Source organism: Musca autumnalis, unplaced genomic scaffold (genome assembly GCF_047663935.1).
Source record: "Musca autumnalis isolate F117 unplaced genomic scaffold, ASM4766393v1 scaffold_5, whole genome shotgun sequence".
Classification (NCBI taxonomy): Eukaryota; Metazoa; Arthropoda; class Insecta; order Diptera; family Muscidae; genus Musca; species Musca autumnalis.
Window position 1 is genome coordinate 204,879,444 of NW_027412088.1, and position 25,250 is coordinate 204,904,693.

General features: G+C 36.9%; 1 protein-coding gene and 1 long non-coding RNA gene across 16 annotated transcripts in view; both read right to left on the bottom strand.

The window, feature by feature from the left end:
• Positions 1–259: 259 nt before the first annotated feature.
• The window catches only part of cnn (phosphodiesterase 4D interacting protein centrosomin), a 77,537-nt gene continuing 52,546 nt past the window's right edge, over positions 260–25,250 (bottom strand). For 4 of the 15 annotated variants that reach the window (XM_073956552.1, XM_073956553.1, XM_073956555.1 and 1 more), the window contains 9 exons: positions 24,823–24,866; positions 18,120–18,649; positions 14,428–14,631; positions 14,159–14,326; positions 4,415–4,672; positions 4,151–4,339; positions 1,696–3,808; positions 1,312–1,624; positions 260–652 (listed from right to left, as the gene is read on the bottom strand). In XM_073956552.1, the coding sequence (XP_073812653.1) occupies positions 643–652; positions 1,312–1,624; positions 1,696–3,808; positions 4,151–4,339; positions 4,415–4,672; positions 14,159–14,326; positions 14,428–14,631; positions 18,120–18,649; positions 24,823–24,866 (3,829 nt within the window). In that variant the 3' untranslated portion in view covers positions 260–642. Of the gene's footprint in view, positions 653–1,311; positions 1,625–1,695; positions 3,809–4,150; positions 4,340–4,414; positions 4,673–14,158; positions 14,327–14,427; positions 14,632–18,119; positions 18,650–18,718; positions 19,225–24,822; positions 24,867–25,250 lie in introns of those variants that run through there. The other 11 variants (XM_073956557.1, XM_073956558.1, XM_073956562.1 and 8 more) reach the window with 6 other exon arrangements.
• On the bottom strand, positions 18,939–24,755 carry LOC141387218 (uncharacterized). The gene is made up of 2 exons (XR_012408505.1): positions 24,587–24,755; positions 18,939–19,284 (listed from the first exon to the last, which is right to left on the bottom strand). It is a non-coding gene; the product is annotated as an uncharacterized lncRNA (long non-coding RNA).

The following is a 25,250-nucleotide window of genomic DNA, read 5'->3' on the forward strand; positions in this document are numbered from 1 at the left end:
CATTTCAAAATTTCTAAAAAAATAAAAATATTTTGCTTGGCACTTTTTATAATTTTTTTTAAGTTGTTATCGACAACATGCCCTTATGAGAAAGTTTTTAACAACAAATTTTCCTTATTGGGAACGTTGTTATCGACAACATTTCGAAATTTCTAAAAAATCAAAATATTTTGCTTGGCACATTTTTTTTTTGCCAAAATAATCCCCCCACAATTGTGTATTTCAACAAAAACCTCGCCCAAATAAAGACAACATATTGTTTTTTTTTACATATAACATTTCTTATTATTTTATTTCGTTTCGTATTAACATTTTTGTTCGATATAAAACTTAAACTCGTAGGTTTATTTACAACTAATAGACAAGGGATTTGGAGGAAGGTGGGGACTAGTTACTGTACAAAACATTAATTTAATTCTTTACATAATGTACATGCAGTTGTTTTTTTTCGGTTTTATGTTTTGTGATGGAACGAAAAAATTAACTTGCACAGAAAAATGGAAAGAATATTTAGAGAAAAATTCATCAGCTTGCGTAGCGTGTTTCGTTCGTTATTATGGTAAAAATCGAAATGTCGTTAAGAATTTTGTAGGTGGGTTTCTTAAGGGGGGATTTGTTGTTGCAGCATCAGCATATTTTACTTCAACAAAAGCTAAAATTAAATAAAAGAAATCAAGCAAGAAAAAAGTAAAACAACAAACGAAATAAAATACAGGCATCATAAAACTAACTTAGGGGTTAAAAGAGAGAAAGTGAAAAGTTTTATTGCTAAAAATGTTATTTATTTAAAAAATCGTGCATTGCAGAGAAACAATTTCATTCAATATGAATGATGATCGAAAAAGGGTTGGTCGTTAAACTCTCGTTTACAAACTACTAATAATATTAGGGGGATGTATGTGTTCGTGTGTGTCATTAAATTTAAGTAGTAATTCATTAATAATACACAGAAAAAAAGAAACTTAAAATTATTTATGGCATTTGAGGGATAAGGTTTAATGTAAGTCTTGTGGTTGGTTAACGAGGAGGTGGTTTTAGGAAAGTTCGTTGCATTCGTTTTTTTTTGTATTTTTGTTTTTAAACAATTTTAAAAGTTAAAACTAAAACTAACTACATTAAGGAAGAAACTTAGTAATGACATTTTTAAAAATAAATTAAATGATATATAAAGTTTAAAATAAAAAATAAAATTAATAAAAACAAGTGTCTTTAGCATATGTATGTGTGTGATGTATGTTATGGCATTATTTGATGATGATGTCGATAATTGAATGATTGAATTACATGAATTATTACAAAATTAAACGTTACAATTCATTTTCCATATTGGAACGAACATTCTTGAGGACATTGTGCGTTTTGAGTATTTGATTTTTAATGTCTTTTTCGATTTGTGCTTTGCGCTGATTTGCATTGCGCAATTTCTCATAGGTGTCCTCGAAGGCACGTTTTGTGCGTAACAATTTACGACGCAATTCAGCGTTTTCTTGTTCTACCTTGGCACAATCATGTTTCTTAAAGGCAAGACTATCCTGGCCAGCAATGGTGCTGGTGTTGCTGCCAGCAGCAGTGTTGGGTGGTAAATTAGATGGTTTAATGTTTTCCAAACTTGAATCCAAAGGTTCTGTAATTGAAGAAATAAGATAAATCAGAGATAAACAAATGAGGGCTTAATAATCTGACATAGGAACTTACCTTCAGTTACATTTAGATTTTCCTTATTGGGACTAATTTCCACAGTTTTCAATAGAGGCAATTGGGCACTGCTTAATTCGGCACTTGATATACGACCGGCATCACTTTCAATGCCCAAATCGGGGGAATAGTTTTGGGTGCGTTGTTCACCCAAACGTTGTTGAGCCACAGTTTGAGCCCCCCCGTTGGCAGCCATCATCATAAGCGGCACTTCCTCCGATGTATAACCCGATTGGCAGGTGTCATCTGCTTTCTTTTCCGCCGCCCTTTTAGCCGAGGCGGCTGCCTCTTCCGCCATACGTTGGGCCTCTGCCAAACGTTCCATAAGTTGGCTTTGTTCCGTTTCCAAATGTTGTACTTGTTGTTGTAATTGATTACGTTCCGTTTGATATGCGGAGAGTTCATGATGCAATTCTTCCAAACGTTTCTCCAATTGCAGCTTCTCATTTAATGCCTTGACACGTTCTGTTGTGGCCTTCGAGGCTCTCAGCGTGCTCTCATCGATTTGTTTTTGTAGATTTCGGGCGGTCAACTCTGATTCGACCAATGTCTGTTTCAGTTCATGTTCGTTTTCTTGCAGGCACTCAATGTTACGTTGTGCCTCCATGTAATGGAGTTGTAAGTCGCCCAATTGTTTGCGACACTCATCCATTTCGTGTTGCTTGGCCTGCAATGATTCTTGCAGTATTTGTTCCATTTCTTGGCGCAGTGCAGCCAATTGTTGTTTTTGTTGTTCGTTGGCCTTCTGTAAAGCATCTTCGTGTCTCATTTTCATATTTTCCATTTCATCCTTGAGGGAGTGGATTTGCATTTCTGCTAAACGAGATTCCATTAGCAGACGTTCTTGTTCTTCTTGCATTTTTTCCAAGGAACGGGATTTCTCTTCGATTTGTTGCAACAGCATAGATTCATTGTGTACAGAGCTGGGTTCATTGGAACCAATGGCAATTAAATCGTCGTGTAGTTCTTTGTTGCGCAACTTCAAATCTTCCAGTTCTTCGGTGTACTCTTCCACCTTCATTTTCTCTTTCTTTAGCATTTCATCAGCCTGGGCCAATTGATTTTGTATTTCCAATATACGTTGGTCACGTTGTTGGATAATTTGCTCCAACTGGGTAATGCGTTCTTGGGTACGGGAAGATTTCATGTTGCGACTATCCACTTGGCCAGATTCACTGTAATCACTGTCGGTTTCTGCTTGCTGGATGGAAGATTGTTCTTTAGCTGCAGGTGGCATTAGGGAAGCAGAATGATCTTCTAGCCCTATGCGGGCCAGTGATACTTTGCGGTCTGGTTCTGACCAGGCTTCCGATTCACTTTCACGATTCTCCAACATGACACTTAGAGGCAGCGAACGCCTTTCTTTTTTATTATCAGCATTGCGTCGCTTGTCCAACTCCTTTTTGAGGGCTTTATTTTCAGCCTTCAAAGTTTCTATGGACAATTGTTGGCCACTACCACCACTGGCGGCATGTAACTCTTCGTGGGAATTAAATGTTTCGTTCGCCAAGTTGGCCTCAACATCACCCAAAATATCCGAGAGATTGTGTAACTCTGCCAGAGAGTGATCCAGCATGGAAAGGCCAGAAACGGAGAGAGTCATGTTCAAGCTCTTGGATAGGTCAAGACTGCGATCGACTGCACGACGCATTGCTTTACGTTTCTCCACGGCCAAAACACCCAAGACGTCTTTGTGTTTCAGCAGGGAATTGAGGAAACCAGCCAATTCCTCTAGGCGAGTGGATAATGTGGCACATAAGTCTCCACATTGGCGGCGCCATTTCTCTGCATGCTCAGCATCGGCTCGGGCCTGTTTTAATTCAGTACGTAACTGTGCAATTACAGCATCAGCATTACGTTCTGTGCCCAAACGCTGCAGTAAAATGTCCACCTTACGTTGCAACAACTTGTTGCGTTGCACCGCCTTGGCATATTCCACATCGGAAAAGGATTGTTGCAGTTCAGCACCATCTTGACTAATGTTGTTGTTGTTGCTACTGTTATTATGCTTCGGTGAGGTTGCAGCAGCAGCAGAGTGGGAGTTATTGTTCAACATTTTATTGAGACGTTCAATTTCACGATTCTTTTCCCACAACTCTTTGTTGACGAAGTGCTAAAAGAAGAGGAGAGAGATAAAATGAAAAGAAGAATGGTTAATGAGATTTGTAGTATTTATTGGCAATCAAAAAGAAAATGGATGAAAATGACAACCACAATCTCAATGACAAAAATGATATGTGTCGACACGGCGTATCATCCAGGACCTAAGTCTGGCATTCGAATACAAACGACGTTTTAATCGAAGTATATTTGTAAATACTAAGTTGATCAAAACCTTTCAGTATCGAATGAGAGAACTAGCCACCAGCTTTGGTATTGCACGCTTCATAACATATGTATGTATGTAACTAAATTGAGGTTATATCAAAAGCGAGGTTATGTCGCATTTACTTACCTGCAAATCTGCCGTTTTCTTTTTAATATCTGCCTTCAAGGTTTCAATAACCGTTTCCTGTTCATGAATAATGGTTTCGTATTTCTGCTTCTGAGCCGTGGGCATTTCTTGCATGGCATCTGAATCGCTGAGTGAAGGACAGAATCCGGTAACTTCTAGGCCACTTAAGCCCACAGCACTATTAACATTCTAAAAACGAAATAGAAGAAAGCAAAGATGTTTTCACCTTGGAATCATTTACAAAACTTCGTGTGTACAACTTACCTCCTTATCGTTATTCGTGGTGTTGTTATTGTTGTTGTTTCCAGCAGAGGCTGTTGATTGACTGGAATTGTGATTCTTGAGACGATTTATTTCAGCCTGCTGATTTTTAATGTGCAACATTAATTTTTGTATGGTAAAACGTGCCTTGTCGTAGAGTTGATCACGATTACTAAGTTTATCTTCCAACTCCTGGACCAGACACATTTTGTCGGCTACCTCCATTTTACATTTTTGCAAATCTTGTTTAAGCTGTTGAGTCTGTGTTCACGATGGAAAAAATGGAGAATTCAAAGTAGAGATTGTTAGAGGTTAGTTTTATAAGTTATACATAAGTGTTTCACCATAACCTTCAACCCATTGTGAATGTTGCAATGATAAAAATGACAATTGATGATTATGTGCTGAATATGAGGTTCAATTGTTGTTGTAGTTTGTTTGTGGATTCCATTAGAAAAAATATGTTGTAATGCGGACCGCAAGAACCACAAACGAAAATTTCTAAACGAACAAAGACCAGCCTAGCTGAAGTTTTTCCTAATGAAACCACTATCCAGCCTGGCTGAATAGAAGTTTTCCTAAAGAAAACACTATTCAGCCTGGCTGAATAGAAGTTTTCCTAAAGAAAACACTATTCAGCCTGGCTGAATAGAAGTTTTCCTAAAGAAAACACTATTCAGCCTGGCTGAATAGAAGTTTTCCTAAAGAAAACACTATTCAGCCTGGCTGAATAGAAGTTTTCCTAAAGAAAACACTATTCACCCTGGCTGAATAGAAGTTTTCCTAAAGAAAACACTATTCAGCCTGGCTGAATAGAAGTTTTCCTAAAGAAAACACTATTCAGCCTGGCTGAATAGAAGTTTTCCTAAAGAAAACACTATTCAGCCTGGCTGAATAGAAGTTTTCCTAAAGAAAACACTATTCAGCCTGGCTGAATAGAAGTTTTCCTAAAGAAAACACTATTCAGCCTGGCTGAATAGAAGTTTTCCTAAAGAAAACACTATTCAGCCTGGCTGAATAGAAGTTTTCCTAAAGAAAACACTATTCAGCCTGGCTGAATAGAAGTTTTCCTAAAGAAAACACTATTCAGCCTGGCTGAATAGAAGTTTTCCTAAAGAAAACACTATTCAGCCTGGCTGAATAGAAGTTTTCCTAAAGAAAACACTATTCAGCCTGGCTGAATAGAAGTTTTCCTAAAGAAAACACTATTCAGCCTGGCTGAATAGAAGTTTTCCTAAAGAAAACACTATTCAGCCTGGCTGAATAGAAGTTTTCCTAAAGAAAACACTATTCAGCCTGGCTGAATAGAAGTTTTCCTAAAGAAAACACTATTCAGCCTGGCTGAATAGAAGTTTTCCTAAAGAAAACACTATTCAGCCTGGCTGAATAGAAGTTTTCCTAAAGAAAACACTATTCAGCCTGGCTGAATAGAAGTTTTCCTAAAGAAAACACTATTCAGCCTGGCTGAATAGAAGTTTTCCTAAAGAAAACACTATTCAGCCTGGCTGAATAGAAGTTTTCCTAAAGAAAACACTATTCAGCCTGGCTGAATAGAAGTTTTCCTAAAGAAAACACTATTCAGCCTGGCTGAATAGAAGTTTTCCTAAAGAAAACACTATTCAGCCTGGCTGAATAGAAGTTTTCCTAAAGAAAACACTATTCAGCCTGGCTGAATAGAAGTTTTCCTAAAGAAAACACTATTCAGCCTGGCTGAATAGATGTTTTCCTATAGAAAACCCTATCCAGCCTGGCTGAATAGATGTTTTCCTATAGAAAACCCTATTCATCCTGGCTGAATAGATGTTTTCCTATAGAAAACCCTATTTATCCTGGCTGAATAGATGTTTTCCTATAGAAAACCCTATTCATCCTGGCTGAATAGATGTTTTCCTATAGAAAACCCTATTCAGCCTGGCTGAATAGATGTTTTCCTATAGAAAACCCTATTCAGCCTGGCTGAATAGATGTTTTCCTATAGAAAACCCTATTCAGCCTGGCTGAATAGATGTTTTCCTATAGAAAACCCTATTCAGCCTGGCTGAATAGATGTTTTCCTATAGAAAACCCTATTCAGCCTGGCTGAATAGATGTTTTCCTATAGAAAACCCTATTCAGCCTGGCTGAATAGATGTTTTCCTATAGAAAACCCTATTCAGCCTGGCTGAATAGATGTTTTCCTATAGAAAACCCTATTCAGCCTGGCTGAATAGATGTTTTCCTATAGAAAACCCTATTCAGCCTGGCTGAATAGATGTTTTCCTATAGAAAACCCTATTCAGCCTGGCTGAATAGATGTTTTCCTATAGAAAACCCTATTCAGCCTGGCTGAATAGATGTTTTCCTATAGAAAACCCTATTCAGCCTGGCTGAATAGATGTTTTCCTATAGAAAACCCTATTCAGCCTGGCTGAATAGATGTTTTCCTATAAAAAACCCTATTCAGCCTGGCTGAATAGATGTTTTCCTAAAGAAAACACTATTCAGCCTGGCTGAATAGAAGTTTTCCTAAAGAAAACAGTATTCAGCCTGGCTGAATAGAAGTTTTCCTAAAGAAAACACTATTCAGCCTGGCTGAATAGAAGTTTTCCTAAAGAAAACACTATTCAGCCTGGCTGAATAGAAGTTTTCCTAAAGAAAACACTATTCAGCCTGGCTGAATAGAAGTATTCCTAAAGAAAACACTATTCAGCCTGGCTGAATAGAAGTTTTCCTAAAGAAAACACTATTCAGCCTGGCTGAATAGATGTTTTCCTATAGAAAACCCTATTCAGCCTGGCTGAATAGTTGTTTTCCTATAGAAAACCCTATTCAGCCAGGCTGAATAGTTGTTTTCCTATAGAAAACCCTATTCAGCCAGGCTGAATAGTTGTTTTCCTATAGAAAACCCTATTCAGCCAGGCTGAATAGTTGTTTTCCTATAGAAAACCCTATTCAGCCAGGCTGAATAGTTGTTTTCCTATAGAAAACCCTATTCAGCCAGGCTTAATAGTTGTTTTCCTATAGAAAACCCTATTCAGCCAGGCTGAATAGTTGTTTTCCTATAGAAAACCCTATTCAGCCAGGCTGAATAGTTGTTTTCCTATAGAAAACCCTATTCAGCCAGGCTGAATAGTTGTTTTCCTATAGAAAACCCTATTCAGCCAGGCTGAATAGTTGTTTTCCTATAGAAAACCCTATTCAGCCAGGCTGAATAGTTGTTTTCCTATAGAAAACCCTATTCAGCCAGGCTGAATAGTTGTTTTCCTATAGAAAACCCTATTCAGCCAGGCTGAATAGTTGTTTTCCTATAGAAAACCCTATTCAGCCAGGCTGAATAGTTGTTTTCCTATAGAAAACCCTATTCAGCCAGGCTGAATAGTTGTTTTCCTATAGAAAACCCTATTCAGCCAGGCTGAATAGTTGTTTTCCTATAGAAAACCCTATTCAGCCAGGCTGAATAGTTGTTTTCCTATAGAAAACCCTATTCAGCCAGGCTGAATAGTTGTTTTCCTATAGAAAACCCTATTCAGCCAGGCTGAATAGTTGTTTTCCTATAGAAAACCCTATTCAGCCAGGCTGAATAGTTGTTTTCCTATAGAAAACCCTATTCAGCCAGGCTGAATAGTTGTTTTCCTATAGAAAACCCTATTCAGCCAGGCTGAATAGTTGTTTTCCTATAGAAAACCCTATTCAGCCAGGCTGAATAGTTGTTTTCCTATAGAAAACCCTATTCAGCCAGGCTGAATAGTTGTTTTCCTATAGAAAACCCTATTCAGCCAGGCTGAATAGTTGTTTTCCTATAGAAAACCGTATTCAGCCAGGCTGAATAGTTGTTTTCCTATAGAAAACCCTATTCAGCCAGGCTGAATAGTTGTTTTCCTATAGAAAACCCTATTCAGCCAGGCTGAATAGTTGTTTTCCTATAGAATAGAAAACCTATAGAAAACCCTATTCAGCCTGGCTGAATAGATGTTTTCCTATAAAAAACCCTATTCAGCCTGGCTGAATAGATGTTTTCCTATAAAAAACCCTATTCAGCCTGGCTGAATAGATGTTTTCCTAAAGAAAACACTATTCAGCCTGGCTGAATAGAAGTTTTCCTAAAGAAAACACTATTCAGCCTGGCTGAATAGAAGTTTTCCTAAAGAAAACACTATTCAGCCTGGCTGAATAGAAGTTTTCCTAAAGAAAACACTATTCAGCCTGGCTGAATAGAAGTTTTCCTAAAGAAAACACTATTCAGCCTGGCTGAATAGAAGTTTTCCTAAAGAAAACACTATTCAGCCTGGCTGAATAGAAGTTTTCCTAAAGAAAACACTATTCAGCCTGGCTGAATAGAAGTATTCCTAAAGAAAACACTATTCAGCCTGGCTGAATAGAAGTTTTCCTAAAGAAAACACTATTCAGCCTGGCTGAATAGATGTTTTCCTATAGAAAACCCTATTCAGCCTGGCTGAATAGTTGTTTTCCTATAGAAAACCCTATTCAGCCTGGCTGAATAGTTGTTTTCCTATAGAAAACCCTATTCAGCCAGGCTGAATAGTTGTTTTCCTATAGAAAACCCTATTCAGCCAGGCTGAATAGTTGTTTTCCTATAGAAAACCCTATTCAGCCAGGCTGAATAGTTGTTTTCCTATAGAAAACCCTATTCAGCCAGGCTGAATAGTTGTTTTCCTATAGAAAACCCTATTCAGCCAGGCTGAATAGTTGTTTTCCTATAGAAAACCCTATTCAGCCAGGCTGAATAGTTGTTTTCCTATAGAAAACCCTATTCAGCCAGGCTTAATAGTTGTTTTCCTATAGAAAACCCTATTCAGCCAGGCTGAATAGTTGTTTTCCTATAGAAAACCCTATTCAGCCAGGCTGAATAGTTGTTTTCCTATAGAAAACCCTATTCAGCCAGGCTGAATAGTTGTTTTCCTATAGAAAACCCTATTCAGCCAGGCTGAATAGTTGTTTTCCTATAGAAAACCCTATTCAGCCAGGCTGAATAGTTGTTTTCCTATAGAAAACCCTATTCAGCCAGGCTGAATAGTTGTTTTCCTATAGAAAACCCTATTCAGCCAGGCTGAATAGTTGTTTTCCTATAGAAAACCCTATTCAGCCAGGCTGAATAGTTGTTTTCCTATAGAAAACCCTATTCAGCCAGGCTGAATAGTTGTTTTCCTATAGAAAACCCTATTCAGCCAGGCTGAATAGTTGTTTTCCTATAGAAAACCCTATTCAGCCAGGCTGAATAGTTGTTTTCCTATAGAAAACCCTATTCAGCCAGGCTGAATAGTTGTTTTCCTATAGAAAACCCTATTCAGCCAGGCTGAATAGTTGTTTTCCTATAGAAAACCCTATTCAGCCAGGCTGAATAGTTGTTTTCCTATAGAAAACCCTATTCAGCCAGGCTGAATAGTTGTTTTCCTATAGAAAACCCTATTCAGCCAGGCTGAATAGTTGTTTTCCTATAGAAAACCCTATTCAGCCAGGCTGAATAGTTGTTTTCCTATAGAAAACCCTATTCAGCCAGGCTGAATAGTTGTTTTCCTATAGAAAACCCTATTCAGCCAGGCTGAATAGTTGTTTTCCTATAGAAAACCCTATTCAGCCAGGCTGAATAGTTGTTTTCCTATAGAAAACCCTATTCAGCCAGGCTGAATAGTTGTTTTCCTATAGAAAACCCTATTCAGCCAGGCTGAATAGTTGTTTTCCTATAGAAAACCGTATTCAGCCAGGCTGAATAGTTGTTTTCCTATAGAAAACCCTATTCAGCCAGGCTGAATAGTTGTTTTCCTATAGAAAACCCTATTCAGCCAGGCTGAATAGTTGTTTTCCTATAGAAAACCCTATTCAGCCAGGCTGAATAGTTGTTTTCCTATAGAAAACCCTATTCAGCCAGGCTGAATAGTTGTTTTCCTATAGAAAACCCTATTCAGCCAGGCTGAATAGTTGTTTTCCTATAGAAAACCCTATTCAGCCAGGCTGAATAGTTGTTTTCCTATAGAAAACCCTATTCAGCCAGGCTGAATAGTTGTTTTCCTATAGAAAACCCTATTCAGCCAGGCTGAATAGTTGTTTTTCCTATAGAAAACCCTATTCAGCCAGGCTGAATAGTTGTTTTTCCTATAGAAAACCCTATTCAGCCAGGTTGAATAGTTGTTTTCCTATAGAAAACCCTATTCAGCCAGGCTGAATAGTTGTTTTCCTATAGAAAACCCTATTCAGCCAGGCTGAATAGTTGTTTTCCTATAGAAAACCCTATTCAGCCAGGCTGAATAGTTGTTTTCCTATAGAAAACCCTATTCAGCCAGGCTGAATAGTTGTTTTCCTATAGAAAACCCTATTCAGCCAGGCTGAATAGTTGTTTTCCTATAGAAAACCCTATTCAGCCTAGCTGAATAGATGTTTTCCTATAGAAAACCCTATTTAGCTCAGCTGAATAGACGTTTTCCTATAGAAAACCCTATTCCGCCTAGCTGAATAGATGTTTTCCTATAGAAAACCCTATTCAGCCAGGCTGAATAGTTGTTTTCCTATAGAAAACCCTATTCAGCCAGGCTGAATAGTTGTTTTCCTATAGAAAACCCTATTCAGCCAGGCTGAATAGTTGTTTTCCTATAGAAAACCCTATTCAGCCAGGCTGAATAGTTGTTTTCCTATAGAAAACCCTATTCAGCCAGGCTGAATAGTTGTTTTCCTATAGAAAACCCTATTCAGCCAGGCTGAATAGTTGTTTTCCTATAGAAAACCCTATTCCGCCAGGCTGAATAGTTGTTTTCCTATAGAAAACCCTATTCCGCCAGGCTGAATAGTTGTTTTCCTATAGAAAACCCTATTCCGCCAGGCTGAATAGTTGTTTTCCTATAGAAAACCCTATTCAGCCAGGCTGAATAGTTGTTTTCCTATAGAAAACCCTATTCAGCCAGGCTGAATAGTTGTTTTCCTATAGAAAACCCTATTCAGCCAGGCTGAATAGTTGTTTTCCTATAGAAAACCCTATTCAGCCAGGCTGAATAGTTGTTTTCCTATAGAAAACCCTATTCAGCCAGGCTGAATAGTTGTTTTCCTATAGAAAACCCTATTCAGCCAGGCTGAATAGTTGTTTTCCTATAGAAAACCCTATTCAGCCTAGCTGATTAGATGTTTCCTATAGAAAACACTATTCTGTCAGCATGACTGAATAGATGTTTTCCTATTAAAAGCACTTTCAGTCTTGCTGAAAAGATGTTTTCCTATAGAAAACACTATTCAGCCTATCTGAATAGATATTTTCTTATAGAAAACCCTATTCAGCGTGTTTTCAGCATGACTGAATAGATGTTTTCCTGTTGAGAGCACTTTCAGTCTTGCTTAAAAGACGTTGTGCTACAGAAAACACTATTCAGCCTGGCTGAATACATGTTTTCCTTATGTATTCCTATTCAGGGTAGCTGAATATATATGTTTTTCTTAAAAAAAACTATAAAGGGTCGTTAGAAGCACTCTTTCTTTCATTTAGAAAGTTCTATAGAAGAACCTTTTCTTTCAGAAACGGTCTATAGAAGGACATTTTCTTTCAGAAAGATTATAAAGAAGGGCACATTCTTTCAGAAAGGGTAAGGATCTATTCTTTCACAAAGGGTCTAAAGGAGGACGTTTTCTTTCAGAAAGGTTCTATAGACGGACGTTTACCTACCGAAAGGGTCTATAAAGGGACCCTTTCCTTCAGAAAAGGTCTATATAATGACCAATTCTTTCAGAAACGGTCAATAGCACATTTTTTTTAAAAAAAAAGGGTCTAAAGAAGAACGTTTTCTTTCGGAAGACGTCTATAGAAGGACGTTTTTGCAGTAATGGTGAAGAACCCTTTCTTTCAGAAACGGTCTATAGAAGGACAAGTTCTTTTAGAAAGGTTTTATAGAAGGGGCCTTTCATTTAGAAACGGTCTGCAGAAAGACGTTTTCTTTGAGAAAGGGTCTATAGAAGGACGTTTTTTCAGGAAGGGTCTACGGACGGAACCTTTCTTTAAGAAGTGTCTATAGAAGGACACTCTCTTTCAGAAGGAGTCTATAAGAGGACATCTTTTTTCAGAAGGGATCTATAGAAGGACGTTTTCTGAAAGAAAGGCTCTATAGATGGACCCTTCTTTCAGAAGGTGTCTATAGAAGGGCACCCCTTTCAGAAAACTCTATTCAGCATAACTATTCGAATCACAAAGTAACATCAGTTGTCTTAAAATTTAATAATTCTGATCCAGTGTTGTATCTATCCCATTATTTGAATTAATTATCAAAGCAAAAATTTCAAAGATGAGAATATACTTAAAGACCATAAAGACAAGAAGAATATGAAATATTTATTATAAAATAAGTAAAAATAGAGTAAAGTTAAGAAATTGCCCACAAATATATATTTTTTTTAATTAAAAATTTGTACAAAAACCTATTTGTCTGGATAATTAGAATATCTTGATACACAGGCCCATGCAAAGAGATTGCTTCAGAATGACTTGGAAAACAAATTGTCGTCTAAGGAAATGTGCCAAATTTGGAATAAATGCAATTAAGACTATCTTGCAATTTGTTGTTATTCTTGCTCCATTTAAAGCTATTGGCGCAGGGTTTGGAAATCTTGTAAGGATACAAATCAAATTACTATCAATTCTCAAAAGAATTTACTAACATATACTCACAACATTAAATAATGGATTGTTATTAAAGCTACAACCTGTGGCATCTGTTTGACCTTTTCCGACATTGCAACAAATTAAACATTTGGAATTTTCTGATTTCTTGTCATTTTGGTATTGACTAAAGAGACTTGTGTCACTGATGGTATAACGTATTGGTATTCTAGAATTCGCAGTGATACCCAAGGACTCTTCTTCTGTATTATTTGGAGGCGTTAATTCCGCATAGTTGTTGTTCTTTTTACGGTAACAGTTTCCATTACAAATATTAAAAGATAGCTTTTGTTGAAAATTAAATGTTTGGTTTTGTGAATCTTTTTCTTCTTCTTTTTCTTGTCTGGTTGGGTGGCGGCACATGCTATTTACACCCAAATAATTCAATTTCAAATTGAGTTTAGGTAAAAAATTCTTCTTCGTGTAATGTGATGTTTCTTCATTTTCCTCGGTTTGCCTGCTGGCATTTAATTTTTCAATAATCATTTTAAAGAATTGATTTTCACGTTTTACAATATTACGTTCAATATTGATTTGTGTTACCATTCGTTCATAATCTTGTATTCGTTCCAATAAACGTTCAGTATTGGCTGTTTTAATGGATATGGTGGTCTTTTGAATGGAAGACACATTGTTAACAATGATGTGGGGATGAGGAAAGCCATGAATGATTTGTATGAAAACAGAGTTAATGATTAATAAAATAAAAAATTGGTTAACAAAAACAGTGATGAAACAAAATAAACATTGCTATTAACATTAGCGGAAACCAAATTTCCCAAAGATAAAGCAACTGGTGAATGGAATGTGCAAAGTAACGGTTCTTATACAAGTGAAATATGATCCTTTAAAAACATTAAAATATGTAGTACAGGTATCTTAATGGGGGAAATGTTATGGGGTTCTAGCCCCTAAAGAAATGTTTTGTTTGTCTGCCATAAAGTGTCACCATTTTGTGACAGGTTGAAACTAAAGTTACCGATATTTAGGCAACCAAGTCCTTTATATCGCTTTGAAAACCAAACTCCCCTCTTTTAAAAGTGCCAACAGAAGCAACCCACAACCAACACCATTAGCAACATACAAACATATTTCGACCTTCTCCCTCGCTGACTTACTTGCATTTTTGTCAAAGTTTCTTGCTGTTGACGCATTTGGCTCTCACATTCTTTAATATTGGACATTTCATTGGCGAAATTGTCCTGAGTGCTTTTTAATGCATTTAAAAGTTGCCCATTTTCAGATTTAAGTTCAGCATTAGCAGAACGTAGACCTCTTATGGAACGCTTAAGAAGATAATAACAATTATTTTTTTTTAACCAACAAAAATAACAATGGGTTGATGGATTATGTAATTGGATATTATTTGCAGAGCATACAAACTTACCTCCTTAGTAGCCAGCTCTAAATCACGATTTTCAACAGATTCCAATAGCTCGGCATTTTGGAATACCAGTTCCTTTACCTTTTCTTCATATTCTTGTATGGTTTCATCACGTTTGGCCAATATTTCATCCAATTTGGTTATTTGTTGTTGGAAATCTTCGAGTTTGTCATCGGATTGTTTGAGTAATGATTCCAAATCGCGTATCTGAAAAAAAAAAAACAAAATTGTTTGTTTATATAAAACCGAAAACGGGGTTATAACTCCAACATATCGATGTATTACTTTTTCAACCTCGTATCTTAAAAACTAAAATTTTTGACGAAAGAAAAAAACTATCATTTTTGGATACACCGGCGTTTTTGAAAAAGTTTAAAAGCAATTATTAGGGAATTTCTAATAATTGCGTTGAAACCTTTTCCAAAACCGCGATGCATCCAAAAATGTTCGTTTTTTTATTTCTCCTCAAAAATTTTATTTTTTCAGATACGAGTTTGAGGAAGTAAGGCATCTATAATAAGATTTCAGCCATTTCATTTGGATCATGTGGCTAAAACTTAGAAAACCGAAAATCGGACGTCGCCGTTCAACAGGGGCTATACTAAAATGTGGACCTATACCGACGATTATGTGCAGAGATATATTATGGATCTAACTGAGACTAAATAATGCCTCTAAAACCTTCGAAATACCGAAAATTTTGTACCTCCCAATTTTTCAATAGATTCAATAGGTGTATATCAAAACGTGGACCTGTAGCGAACATTCTCTGCGAAAAATTTTTAACCCGCTAACGAAATTTTTTATCAAATTTCAGCTATTTCGGTTGGATAATGTGGCTAAGACCTTAAATATTCCCAAAATCGGGAGGTACCGTTCTATGGGTACCATTATACGTGGACCTATACCGATAATTCTTTGCTGAAATATTTTTTACCCACAACGAAGATGACTTAATACCAAACTTCAGCGATTTCGGTGGTAAAATTAGGCTAAAACCTTAAAAATACCGAAAATCGGGAGGTACCATTCTATGGAGGGGCTATATCAAAACGTGAATCTAAGTCGACAGATTTTGGTGGAAAAGTTGATAATCACTGAGAACTATACATGCTAAATTACCGTCAAATTAGGACGAAAATGTAGATAAAAATATGAAAATGCCTGAAATAGGGTGATACCATTATAAGGGGTCCATTCCAAATGTGAACCTCTCAGAAAGGTTTTAGAGAAACATATTTTCTTTCAGAAAGGGTCTTTAGATGTATTCATTCTTTCAGAAAGGGTCTATAGAAGCACCCATTCTTTAAGAAAGGGTCCTTAGATGTATCCATTCTTTCAGAAAGGGTCTTTAGATGTATCCATTCTTTAAGAAAGGGTCCACAGAAGCATATTTCTTTAAGAAAGGATCCACAGAAGCATATTTCTTTCGGAAAGGTTTTAGAGAAACATACTTTCCTTCAGAAAGGGTCTTTAGATGCATCCATACTTTCCTTCAGAAAGGGCCAATAGAAGCACCCATTCTTTCAGTAAGGGTCTTTAGATGCACCCATTCTTTCAAAAAGGGTCAATAGAAGCACCCATTCTTTCAGAAAAGGGTCTTTAGATGCACCCATTCTTTCAGAAAGGGTCAATAGAAGCACCCATTCTTTCAGAAAGGGTCTTTAGATGCATCCATACTTTCAGATCGGGTCAATAGAAGCATCCATTCTTTCAGAAAGGGTCAATAGAAGTAACCATTCTTCCAGAACGGGTCTATAGAAGCAGCCTTTCTTTCGGAAAGGGCCTGTAGAAGAACTATTTCCTTCAGAAAGGGCCTGTAGAAGAACCATTTCTTTCAGAAAGGGCCTATAGAAGTAACCGTTCTTTTAGAAAGGGTCAATAGAAGCACCCATTCTTTCAGAAAAGGGTCTTTAGATGCACCCATTCTTTCAGAAAGGGTCAATAGAAGCACCCATTCTTTCAGAAAGGGTCTTTAGATGCATCCATACTTTCAGATCGGGTCAATAGAAGCATCCATTCTTTCAGAAAGGGTCAATAGAAGTAACCATTCTTCCAGAACGGGTCTATAGAAGCAGCCTTTCTTTCGGAAAGGGCCTGTAGAAGAACTATTTCCTTCAGAAAGGGCCTGTAGAAGAACCATTTCTTTCAGAAATAGCCTATAGAAGCACCCTTTCTTTCAGAAATAGCCTATAGAAGCACCCTTTCTTTCAGAAAAGGTCTATAGAAGCACCCATCCTTTCAGAAAAGGTCTATAGAAGCACCCATCCTTTCAGAAAAGGTCTATAGAAGCATCCATTCTTTCAGAAAGGGTCAATAGAAGTAACCATTCTTCCAGAACGGGTCTATAGAAGCAGCCTTTCTTTCGGAAAGGGCCTGTAGAAGAACTATTTTTTTCAGAAAGGGCCTGTAGAAGAACCATTTCTTTCAGAAAGGGCCTATAGAAGTAACCGTTCTTTTAGAAAGTGTCTATTGGAGCTCCCTTTCTTTCAGAAAGATTCTATAGAAGCACCCTTTCTTTTAGAAAGATTCTATAGAAGCACCCTTTCTTTTAGAAAGATTCTATAGAAGCACCCTTTCTTTCAGAAAGATTCTATAGAAGCACCCTTTCTTTCAGAAATAGTCTATAGAAGCACCCTTTCTTTCAGAAAAGGTCTATAGAAGCACCCATCCTTTCAGAAAAGGTCTATAGAAGCATCCATTCTTTCAGAAAGGGTCAATAGAAGTAACCATTCTTCCAGAACGGGTCTATAGAAGCAGCCTTTCTTTCGGAAAGGGCCTGTAGAAGAACTATTTCTTTCAGAAAGGGCCTGTAGAAGAACCATTTCTTTCAGAAAGGGCCTATAGAAGTAACGGTTCTTTTAGAAAGGGTCTATAGAAGCACCCTTTCTTTCAGAAAGATCCTATAGAAGCACCTTTTCTTTCAGAAAGATTCTATAGAAGCACCCTTTCTTTCAGAAAGATCCTATAGAAGCACCCTTTCTTTCAGAAAAGGTCTATAGAAGCACCCATCCTTTCAGAAAAGGTCTATAGAAGCATCCATTCTTTCAGAAAGGGTCAATAGAAGTAACCATTCTTCCAGAACGGGTCTATAGAAGCAGCCTTTCTTTCGGAAACGGCCTGTAGAAGAACTATTTCTTTCAGAAAGGGCCTGTAGAAGAACCATTTCTTTCAAAAAGGGCCTATAGAAGTAACCGTTCTTTTAGAAGGGGTCTATAGAAGCACTCTTTCTTTCAAAAAGATCCTATAGAAGCACATTTTCTTTCAGAAAGATTCTATAGAAGCACCCTTTCGTTCAGAAAGATTCTATAGAAGCACCCTTTCTTTCAGAAAAGGTCTATAGAAGCACCCATCCTTTCAGAAAAGATCTATAGAAGCATCCATTCTTTCAGAAAGGGTCAATAGAAGTAACCATTCTTCCAGAACGGGTCTATAGAAGCAGCCTGTAGAAGAACTATTTCTTTCAGAAAGGGCCTGTAGAAGAACCATTTCTTTCAGAAAGGGCCTATAGAAGTAACCGTTCATTTAGAAAGGGTCTATTGGAGATCCTTTTCTTTCAAAAAGGGTCTATTGAAGCACCCTTTCTTTCTTTCAGAAAGGGTCTATAGTAGCACCCTTTCATGGTCACAAAAAAATCCTCTTAAGCTGACTTTGTATCCGCAAAACCGCCTGATACCTTCTAACATTTAACTTACCCTCTGTAAGGCATTCATATTTTCCGCCACCTCTGAACGTCCCAGTAAATCACTCATTGACTCCGCACCAGCGCCATTGACATGTTGTTGTTGTTGTTGGCCCTTGGACTTTTCAATTTCACGATCCATTTCCATATATTGGATCTTTTGTTTCGTTTCATCCAACATCTCCTGATATTTAAGCTCTGTGTCTTTTTGTATCTTTTCCATTTGAGTCATGGCCTGGGCGGCTTCCTTTAAAAGATCCTGCTTTTCTTGGATTTCTTTACGTAAAATTTCCATTTCAACACGGGCATCGATAAGTTGTTTCATAAGGGTTTCCTGACCCTCGCTGGAATTTGAGGCTTGCTGATAGCCGGGTATACTCTCTTCAATGAAATATAGACGCAATTTTAAATTGAAATTTTCCTTGCGCAACGTGGCCATTTGTTCTTCGAATTCCCTTACAGATCTGCCTTGACCGGCCGGAGATGTAGAGCCTTGGAATGGTTGTTGCAGGCTGACACATGGTGAACGATAGCCCACACCATCTGCAAATAGAATAGAAAAAAAACATTAGTCATTTTGGTTATGGTGGTTACAAATAAACAATTCTCTACCCTGAGCGGTTAGGCTATTTTGCCACACAAATGACGAAGTCTGTGGTTTTTCAAAATCTTCTAAAAAATTATTAACATTTCCGCTGCTATTGCCTTCCTCTTTGTTGTTGCTGTTTGGTATTATGCAACTTCTTTGCATTCTATTATTTTATAATTTTCCAAATATAATTTCCAGCCAAGATTTTCAATTTATTTCCTGTTTTTATTCAGTTTTGAGGTGTTTTTTTTTTCTTTTTGTCACTTTAATTTCAAATTTTTTTTACATTTTATTCAAAACTAAGTTGTTTGTTTAACGAAAGACAAGTAATGATCTGATCAGAGTCTCTCTACTGTGGTTCTAATTTTTTCCAACTAAAAAAAGATCAGTGGGGGTGGTGGTGGCGTTGTTCAAATGAAAATTAATACAGCTAAAACAACAACAATTATAACACAGACAACGTCTGGCACAAATGAATTTCCTGGCATCCACCCATCCCATCCACAGCGCCCCACAACAGAATCGGTTTATTAATTAATGTGGCTGCAGTCTACAAGTTGAATTTTTCCAATGAAAAACAAAGAGAAAACTACACAAGAAGATAAAGAGAAAAGGAAAACATGATATTGTAATAATAAGAGAACCACCTTCTGCTATAAATAAAGGAAGATGTTTTTGAAGGGCTGAAATAACTATTATATTTATGGGATAAAGGAATTACCTACATGTTGATTATTAAATGTCAGGGATGAGTCCATCAGAACCTATCTAACGTTTTGGGTAGAGCAACGAAGAAGAAATAAAGATGGAGAGGCAAACTAACAGACCCTTCTATAAATGAAAAACTGACTTTCGACATTGTGCAAACATTTCATTATAAAGGGATGATGTCCCATGGACCAGCATGGCGCAAAAGCTCGAGTACTTCTCTCCACACACAATAACAGATTCTTATAGTAAGATATGGTGCCTACTCCTGTCTTTAACTCAACCTAAAACTGTGCCAAAAAATCAAAATTATTTTAAATTCTCTGTAGTCCAGTGTAAAATTTAGGAAAATTCAAATTTTTGCCCTAACAAAAAGAAAAGTTTAAAATAACAAAAGCAATTCAATGATAGAATAACAATTTTTTTAAATGGCCCTTTACATGGTCCAAACGACATACACAGTACACTCAACTCAGCAACGGCCACTGGTAGCTAGCTAGGCCAGCTAGCCAGCCAGACACACGTGGCCGTGCTCTTTGAAAGAAAATATGAATATTAAGTGGGTAGGCGAATGGATGGACGCACGGACAGACGACCAGTCAGCATCCCTCCCTTCCAAAAGGTTGTTTTGTTTTTCTCAAATTTGCCACTTATGTGTATTTATTTCCTTTACACCCTCATTCGTTTGGATTTTTTTGATTGTTTGCCAAGTTTTTCTTGTTGTTGTTGCTGCTGTTTGTTGTTTCAAGAAATGACCATGATTTCAGTTCATGTTTTTTTTTTTTTTTAATTTTCATATTTTTTGTTGAAATTTATTGATGAGATGTGTGAATTGAAAGCATTAAAGCGCAATGAGAGGAAACTATGTACAGACAGATAGACGTTTTTAGTAGTGTGTGTGTCTCCATAAAAAGTGCCGGCAATTTGAAAGCAATTCTTTTGTCATCTTTTTTGAAGATTTTATACAATTGAAGGGGTTATTCACAGAGATAATTACAAAATATAAAGGGAAAATTGCAAAAACTTGAAAAAGGGTGTAATGTGTATTGGTGGTAAGGATTTCTGGTCTTTAATGGGAAAATCTATGTACTTTTCTTCTATAATTAAAAGTCTACTTAGCTTAAATTATTTACAATATATTGGTTTAGTAAGAAACAAATCTGACGCCAAATGACGCTAACCAACTGGAATACATATAACAGCAGAAGTGTTGAATATACCCTAAAGCAATCCCACGGCAGCGGGTTCTTTCGTACCGGATTGACCCGGAACATCATAGTGTTTCGGCCAGCGGCTGCCAACTCAGCATAAAACCCGATGCTGCTACAACAACAACAATATATCTTAAACAACAAAGAATGTGCTGCCTAGGCATTAGCGGGGCGATGAGGACTACACCAACTAGGGCTTTAGAGACAATTCTATTTGTCCACCCGATAGAAATACAGATAAGGTATGAAGCAGCCATCGCGGCTATAAGACTGAAAGCGATGAGCGAGTGGATCGAAAGAGATCACCAAACATACCACCAATGCATATCACGGTTCACAACGGGTGAATCTATAAATCAAATAGTATCGGACCAGATACCAGAATCAAGTGAAGTAGGTCTGTGTGAAGTTCTAATACCGGATAGAGATATGTGGATCGATGGAATCCTTGCACAGATTCCCGCTGGAAGGTGCGGGTTTACGGACGGGGCTGTGTTAGGGGGGAGAATTGGACTGGGTCTTTATATCGTGGACACGGAAACGAGGATCTCCCTTCGTCTGCCGGATCATAACACGATCCTCCAGGGCGAAATCCGAGCGATCACAGATTGTCTGAACTGGTTTAAAACAAACACAAGGCCACTCACAGTTAACATCCTTACGGATAGTAAAGCAGCAATTAGAGCTATAACAAGTAAGGCAACAATATCGAAAACTGTCTTAGAGTGTACTATTTCCATTATGGCTCGGTAAACATTATATGGGTACCAGGACACATAGGGTTTATGGGAAACGAAGTAGCAAACTCCTTAGCAAAACAAGCCAGGGACCTACCTACAGTAAGTCTAGACAATGCCAAACCTTTAAAGGCGGCGCGTATAGAACTAAAAGCTTTGGCAAAGAATGCTAATGTATCCTTATGGAATAACCAGGAAAAGGGAAAAACTACAAAAATCCTATGGGGAAACACAGACCAGGACAAAACAAGTGACCTCCTAGTGATGAGTAAAAAGGATATCAGTAGACTGATCGGTGTCCTCACAGGGCATCTAGGACTACAAGCGCATCTGCACAGGATAGGCTGTGCAGAGAATAGTGAATGCAGGGTATGTGGCGAGGACAACGAAACGTTGGAACACTATCTCTGCCACTGCCAGGCTTTCACAAACTTGAGAACTCAACTAATGGGAAACGACATAATTACAGGACTCGACCATATCAAGGACATCGGGTTCAAAAACTTGAGGGACTACGTCAATGGGACGGAACTCCTAAACTAACAACAACAACTTCCAGGACACATAAAATTAGAGCGCACAACAAGCCTCTTTTGGCTTAAGTGTATGCCCTTTCTTTTTAAGGACATGTGGTGATCTTGAATCACCCCTCTTCTCAACCTAACCTACCTAACCTAACCATATGTAATTTGTAACATTTTATTTGTAATTCGAATTTATCCATTTGTAATTCGAATTCTATTTGTAATTCGAATTATTACATTTGTAATTCGAATTATTTTATTTGCATTCGAATTGCAATTGTTTTATTTGTAACTCAAATTATTCCATTTGTAATTCGAAACATTACATTTGTAATTCGATTTTTTTCAAATTTCAAATGGAAAAATTTGAATTACAAATAGAATAGTACGAATTTCAAATGGAATAATTCGAATTACAAATGAAATAATTCGAATTACAAATGAAATAATTCGAATTACAAATAGAATAATACGAATTTCAAATGGAATAATTCGAATTACAAATAAAATAATTCGAATTACAAATGGAATTCTGGAATAACAAATAAATTGTTTCGAATTACAAATAGAATAATCGAATTGCAATTAAAATGTAACGAAATACAACTGGAATGTTCCGAATTACATCTGAAAAAGGTGTATTCTCTAGTTTTGTAGCCCCAACGAAGGCTAAATACCAAATTTCTGCCATTTCGGTGGGCTATTGAGGTTAAAACCTTTAAAATACCCAAAATCAGGATGTACCGTTATATGGGGGCGTTATTAAAACGACAATTCTCTGCGGGAATGTTAAATACCACCAACGACTATATACGAAATTTTAGAAAATTCGATAGGATAAAAAATCTCTAAAACCTCGAAAATAGTTCAGTACCCTTTATGAAGGCTATATAAAAATGTAGACCTGTACCGTAACGAAGTCTAAATGCCAAATTTCTGACATTTCTATGGACTAATGAGGTTAAAACCTTCAAAATAACGAAAATCTGGAGATACCGTTCTATGGGGCCATACCAAAACATAGACCTATATGCAGGTTTTCTGACCACTGGGAACCCCAAATGCCAAATTGCAGCCAATTTATACCGAAAATACCCGAAATCAGTTGGTACCGTTTTATGGGGGCTACACCAAAACGTGGATCCATGTCATTTTTGGTATAGAAATTATTTGTCCACTATGAATGCCTGATTATAGCTAATTCGGTTGGAAAAATTAGTTAAAACCTGTAAAATAGCTGAAACCTCCTGGTACCGTTATTTGTGGCTACAACAAAACATGGACATATATCCAATTTTTTTGCGGAGAATTTTTGTGGCCACTGGGAACGCTAAAAGCCAAATTACAGCCAATTAAGACCGAAAATGTATATAAAAACTACAAAGTACCTGATATCGGTTGGATATCGTTATATTGGGGGCTATCCAAAACATGGAATTATGCCCACAATTTTTGGAGGAGAAGTTATTGTGACCACTTGGAACCCCAAATTCCAAATTCCAGCCAATTTAGACAGCAATTTTAAGAAAATCTTCAAAACACTTCTGTCGAGAAGTTTTCTGGCCTAAAGTTTTAGACCGAAAATTTAAAAAAAAAACTTCAAAAAAAAAAAAACTGAAATCGGTTGGTACTGTTATATGGAGACTGCAACGTGGACCTATATTCAAATTTTTTGGTGGAGAAAACACCTACAATCAGGTGGTACCCTCATATGGCGGCTATGCAAATAAGTGTGCCGATATAGCTCATCTTAGAATTTGAACTGCAAACAAGAGACACGTCTGTGCTAAATTTTAGTGTCCTATCTCAATTTGTCTGGTTTCTAGTTATACAAATGGACAGACGGAGCGGAAATCGGCTCAGAATTTTACACTGATCAAAAATAATGCGTTACAAACAGAAAAGTAAATTTAATATTCCCTCCATACTATGGTGTAATAAGGACGTACAAGCAAACCGAATATTTTAAAATCGGTTGAGACTTACTGATAAGGTAGCTTACCCCCCATACCAGTAGGCCTATTCTGTAACTTTTAACAACTATCGACATTGTTTAAATTTCTTTTGTTATTGTAACAAAAACAAAACAAACAAAAGAAATTTTTGAAAAAAAAAAACAATGAGTGAAGTTAAAAAATTACTGAATAGGCCTACTGTTGCTGATATTATTCGAATGTTCGGCACAACTTTCGAAAACGACTATCACTGTCGAATGTTTGGCAAATGTTTTTCGTCTGTACACAAGCACGTTGTTATTTTGTTCGTCAAAAGTTGGAAAACGATATCATTCTCGAACATTTGGTGCATGTTTTTTCTTCACAAGAAAACTTGTTTCGAGAAACATTTTTACTTTTGCCAATTATAGGGTCATACGGGTTTGGGACACATTAGCTGTACATATGTTGTTCTCGCTTAAGTCATCGGTTGTAAAAGAATAAGGGCAAAGTAGGAACAACATCAATGCAGATCTGGCAGCGATTTTTTACTATAAATATCTTAAACAAGCATGCCATGCTGCGAATGTGTCTTTTAACCATCATATACAAATTGTGTGAACGACTAAAGAAATATACAGATTATACCAAGGCCTTTATAGACCTAATTCGATCTTCACTATACGCTAAAAACAGGATGATACCTGCACCTAATCTCTGACTACAATTTTATGATCAACAAGTGAGAGAACTGGGCGCTTAATTTCTGCTCTCTACCTGAATCCAAAAGTTGCCATTGAACTGTTTGTGTGTCTGAATTGTTCTGATTACAATTTGTTCATAAAGAAAGCTATTTCCTTGCATTTGTATTCTGCTTGAAGTGTATCGCCGGACACTGTGGTGTGATCTAACCTTTTGTCTCATGCTTTAACCTCTTTTTCCCCTTCTACAAAAAGAAGTAATCAAAAATTTTAAAATAAAAAATTTGCACATCTGCTTTATTCAATACTTACATGGATTGTCCATTGTCACATCTTGTAGAGTGCCAGGGCTAGTGCTGAAAATACAAAATAAGAATACAAAGAAGACCATTAATAAAATTCATAAGAACTATTCAAAGCAACTAACTACTTTATCACAAAAAGAAGATCAAAAGCCATGTCTGTGTGTGCAGAAGACAATGTGCCACCACAGACATACACACGATATACAATTGAAAAATTAATTAAATGTTTTAAATTTTAATTTGATTATGTTTTGCAAAAGAAAACGCAGACACTTTTGTTGTCTCATTTCATTTTGGGAAGAAGAAGAAGAATGAATAAATGACCTCATGTGGCAATTATTTAAATGCCCTCCAATGAATGAGAATGGATATGAAGTAATTGTTCGACATATTTACGTACATTATCAACATCATCATCATCATGAGTATCATCTG